The sequence below is a fragment of the Limulus polyphemus genome, unplaced genomic scaffold (genome assembly GCF_000517525.1).
Source record: "Limulus polyphemus unplaced genomic scaffold, Limulus_polyphemus-2.1.2 Scaffold1866, whole genome shotgun sequence".
Taxonomy (NCBI): Eukaryota; Metazoa; Arthropoda; class Merostomata; order Xiphosura; family Limulidae; genus Limulus; species Limulus polyphemus.
In genome coordinates this window covers 226,676-232,057 of record NW_013667476.1, presented here as the reverse complement: position 1 = coordinate 232,057, position 5,382 = coordinate 226,676, and the positions used below count along the sequence as shown (strand labels likewise).

Sequence of the window (5,382 nt, the reverse complement as noted above, 5' to 3'; positions counted from 1 at the left end):
GCAAAAAAAACACCACTTTCATTGATAGACAGAGAGTAGAAGAGTGACATGAACAGAATAATAGAAGGGCTATGTGGTCAGAGAAACCTGACAGGCAAGCAAGGAACTGGACAAGTCCCACTTGTGAAAACACAGGAATGACACTCCCAGGTGAAAGAGACATATGAGGTTGGAGCAAGAGTGACCAAGATGGAAGTAGAGAAAGATGTGCACTGGATGCCAGATGGTGAAGGAAAGGAAACCAAGACTGAGCCAGTCAAATAGGTGTTACCAACAGCACCAAACAAGGAGTATCATGAATCAATGCTAAGACACATGGGAGAAGGCAAAGAAGAGGGTACACATATAGAAAGAGATAAGACCAGTCCTGGCTGAGGACATTCACAGCCAGAGCTGCTGGGGGCCAGAAACGGGGGAGTTTGGTATTGAGGGGAGTGGTGAAGTAATCAATCACTGGTATGCTCAACTGGGAACAACTCCAATGAAATACCTTAGGATGGAGTAACCACCCCACAGAAGTTGGCCTAAAATGGTTCAAATGCAGAAGAAAAGGTCTTTGGATCAAGTCTCACCCTGACATTTATATGGGAGACCAGCATACAACTGTCAGAGTGGATCATAACCAAGTGATCCATAAAATGGTGTACGAAATAGGTACATACCTAATGGGTGACCAAAAGTTCCAAAACATTGATCTGGAAGGTATGCTTCACAGGAGACAAAACTCCTGAGGAAGTGAAGTCATTCATAAATGTGCCCCAACCCATAAGAGATGCATTGATGAAGAGATGAAAAGTCCAGAAGATGGTAGCAGTGGGATGTTAGCCAGTGTTGGCATGTTCCAGCCATTAAGAGAGGACAGAGAATCTTGATAGATCTTTCATTAGTCATTCAAAGTCCATTCAACAAGCCTCATATGAGCCCAGCCTAAAAGGACAAGATGCGAGAGTCTCCAAAAGAGACAGAACCTCTCACACAGGAAGTACAGGAGATGCAAGAGTCGAGGTGACTAGAAACTCCATTCCTCACAAACAAATTGGGGAAGGAAGAGTTGAAAAAGACTTTAAAGTGGGGCAAGAATTGGGTTGGAAACAGAAACTTGGAAACCTTAACCAGCCAATCAAGTCAAGCTACCTCTTGGAGAAGAGACAATGAGGAATCAGTCATTTATGTAATAATGGGAACAAATTCCAAAAGATGGGGCAAGCCAAAGCTCTCATGACTCAGCTGAAAACATAAGGATCTGAAGTGATGTCAAAAGCAAAAGCTTGAATCTGATACACCTGATCCCAGTGAACAAAATCAAGGAAATGACAGGAGGATAAGGCAATTAGAACATGGATAAGAATGTTCAAGACATTGACCTTGGTTATCCACAGTCTTCATCTTGAACCAAGGAACCACTAGATAGTAGTTGATAGAGGAAAGGTCAATGATGGGGCACCAGACCCTGCTCATTTTGGAGGGTACAAAAAGATATTAAAACCATAGAGAGGGGCAAAGGCCACTCTCAATGACTATCATGTCCAAAAGCTTCGATACCGCAACCTCGAGATGCAGAAGATGCTGAAGATTGGAAGGAGGAGAAAAAGGAACAGGAAAAGAGGACAGGAGAGGAAGAGACAAGAAGTTATGAGAAAAGAACCTGAATTACCTATCAGTCACTTCAAAATGGGTCCAATCATCTGTGATCAGAAAAGGACATGCCCCTACCAGGCCTGAATGACTGGGTACAAATGGAAGGAGTCACTGATGGGATGTGTGATGATCAACCTGACAGAAATGTGGATGACAAGAATTGGTAGAGAGATGAGAAATGGAAAAAAAAGAGAAAGGTGGAGGGTTCATGGGATCGAGGAATGGGAATGCACTCACAAGCTTGTGAGAGACAAGAAATCAAGAAGGATAAGGAGGACTGAAGTTGAGAAGCCTCAGCTCAAGTCTCCAAGGTATAAGGAGTATGTCCAAAGATTTCAGGTCAAAAAAGAGGAGCCAAATGGAGGTCATAGAAGTAGAGAAAAGAGCATCTCAGTCCAGCAGGTCCCATCAACAGAGGAAACAAGTAAGCAGGATCAAGACTAAAGATGAAAATAAAACCCTGGCTAAGGTATTGTAAAGGACCAACCATAGATTCCAGGAAAAACTATCAGGGTCATGGTGTGAGGCTTCAAATAGGAGATAAAGTGAGGACAGAGAAAGATAGTTAATTGACCACTTGATACAGAGAGTCAGCCCCCAAGTGAGAAGAAGGGAATACAAAAACATGAAAGGAGAACAGTTATAAGCCAAGTAGAGTTGAGGAAGACTAGGCATTTGAGAGTGGAAATGAAATTGAACCAGAAACATGTCATCAGGGACATGTATGCCTGGAGAAGAAAGAAAAACCAAAAAATCTTCAGTGTGAGGAACAGGAAGAATGAAAATACATAGGAGAAGGGGAAGGTAAAGAACAAACTGAGAAATCAAATCGACAACAACAGAGGAACCAAACAAGCAGGGTCTAGACAGAAGTTGAAACCTTGGCCAAGGTATTGTAAAGGATTGACCATTCTGAATCATGTAAGTATATAAACCTCTTCATGGTAATTAGAAAGGGATTAAAAGTAAATAAAGCACATGGGCTAAATAAGGTTTCCCCATGGTTTTAAATGAAGTAAATAATCAGATATTGAGAATTAATGGTTGTTCTAGCAATTTTTCAGGTCAAAATTTATTTAGTTATTTAGTAGTGATGTAGCTTTAAGTTGAAGTTAAAACAAAGAAAGTTAACACTGGGAAAAGACAGTGCACTTCTCATGAAATTGGTTAAGTTTAAACTTATATAAACATGTCTGTTAAACACAGTGCCAAGGATAAGAATGAAGTTAATTCTGAATGCAAGTATTTATGGGGATCTACTGTGCATGGAGGATGTGTTGCTTTCCTATTGTTGGAGGGCTATTGTCAGTGCAATTCACGTTATAATGTTTCTTAAGTGGGAAATAGCACAAGGCTAGAGGCATGCACAATGTTTCAAAAGCAGACTTGCAAAGAATAGCTACTGTATGTAGAAAAATAAATCTATCATTTTGGAATACTGAAATTTACAATTTATAAAAATTAAAATCTAAAAAAAAAGATTCAAAATTTACCACAGTGGTGATTTTCTTATTTCCAAGATGTGCCCGAACCAGACATTTGTACTCTGACGTTTGTGGTGGTGGATTAGCTAAAGCTTTAGATGACCGAGGATGAGGTTTGGTTCGACCATCATCTGAAAAATGCAGAAAAATAAGTCAGAGGCCTATCTTATTAAGTATGTAACTTGATTAATTTTCTGTTAACAAAAAACAATTATTTAACAAAAAATTAATAGCTTTCTCAATTAAAAGTTGATATATACTGTACTGTGATGTTTTACCTCATATACCCTAATAAAGAATTAATGGATTTAAGTATGTCGATTTGTGAACTAGAGCTGGATGATTAACTTAATTAGGGCCCTGTAATATAAATGATAATCAAAATTATGACTAAATCAATTAATTTCACAGAAATGATCAACCAATCAAAATTTATTTTTGATTATTACTGTTTTTATTATTCCAACTATCCAAGTAATAAAAATATTGTCATTGTGACATCTTTTATATATATAAAAAAACATTCTCTCCAGCTACAGGTTCAAGGGAATTATATTGTCAAAAAAGGGTTATGTACTTTTAGTAAGAGAGATCAAATATTAACGTCTGCAAAAAAAAAGAATTAAAATCTTACGTTGGATGCATTTATTTATTACTTCTAACAACAATTTTATAAAATGCAAAATTCCTTGGGTGAAAATCAAACTATAATACTAACAGTAGTGATTCACTATCAAAGCGGTTATCACTAGAGTTGGACAATTAGTGGAATGTATCTCAGTACCCCAACAGACATTTATATTGCCTTATACAGGAGAGAACCAAATCAATAGTGTAACTTGAGCAGGGAGATTATTGGAATTTGCTGATCAGTTATTCATTGAGCTCATTAATGGATTACATTCAACTAATTGACTGTTCTCACATGAGACTTGTATAATTTGAACAATCAAAAATTGTAAAAGATTGTAAGCCCTAATTTTTGATTATTTGATAATTTTTGTGCATTATGATTATAATGAATTAAATTAAAATGCTTGAATTAACTTAAAATAATAGTGAGAAATAAAAAATCAAATTGTGGTTTCTTGATGTTTGAAGAAAAAAGCTGTAATAAAAAGGCTTTAATCCAAAAATATTTTCCAGTTTTTGTTTTTTTCTTAATTTTCTATAACATCATATTTGAATTCAATAACAGATATCTAGATCTTCCTTTTTTTAAGGTTTAGTGTCAGGACTTGCCATAATTAATTTGGCCAATAATTGTTGACTTTGATCCACAAACATAAAAAAAAAAAGTTTTCACATCATTTTTGAGGCACCTTGTTGCCAGAATCTTAGACTGGGGTTAGATATTCAAAATAACTTTTACATACACAAATGCTGCAATGATCCAAAGTTGTAATGAATTCAAGCTATAATGTTAAACAGAAATTTGATGTATTTGAAATATTTAAGTTACATTGCATAAGGTAATAAAACATTACATCTATACATACATCATGCATCATTGAAAATTTCAGTTAAGTAATAACAGAGCTTCCATATAAAATCAAATGTGTGCAATATAAAAAAGGTGAAATAAAACTAAGACCAGAATTACTTATCACAAAAAAAAGGATCATCATGAAATCATTTCAGACTATACTTACTGTAACATAAAATTATCTTTCATCAAATGAATATTCACTTACTGTAATTACAAGTATTACACGAACTTAAACACTGAAGTATTAATGCATATAGTACTGTAAAAATAAGATATGATAAATGTGTAACTGAAACTTTCAACAGGTAATCAACAGAAAAGATTCAACACATTACTAAGTATAAATACAAACTAATCATGTGATACAATTAATTAATGATTAATTACTGTTGAAAAACTCCCTATCAATTAATTTACTTAACATTGTGGGCTAGATCCTTCTTTAGGAATGCACTTAAATTTGTTACACTACAAACAATTTAAACTGTTCTACATACAAAGAACAATATATATATTATTACATTATAAATAAAGAAAATATGAAACCATACTACATTAGACAAAGAAAAATATCATTATTGAAAAACAAAATTATATTAAATCAAAAAATAATTAAATATACCTACAAATACGGATACAGTATTAGATTTGAATAAATATTAAATAAAGGAATACAAGAAAAATTCTACTTGCATAAATTAGTAAAAATGAATAATCATGTAAATTTTACACATGTCAGTGAATGAAGCCTTCAAAAGTATTGTAATTACT

The 5,382-nt window shown here is 34.6% G+C and overlaps 1 protein-coding gene across 1 annotated transcript in view; it reads right to left on the bottom strand.

Annotated features, from left to right (window-relative positions):
* Positions 1–3,119: 3,119 nt before the first annotated feature.
* The window catches only part of LOC106465203 (signal recognition particle 14 kDa protein-like), a gene marked incomplete at its 3' end in the record, with an annotated part of 18,250 nt that continues 15,987 nt past the window's right edge, over positions 3,120–5,382 (bottom strand). The window contains exon 3 of the mRNA XM_013925405.2: positions 3,120–3,253. Coding sequence (XP_013780859.2) covers positions 3,120–3,253 — 134 coding nt within the window. The remainder of the gene's footprint in view (positions 3,254–5,382) is intronic.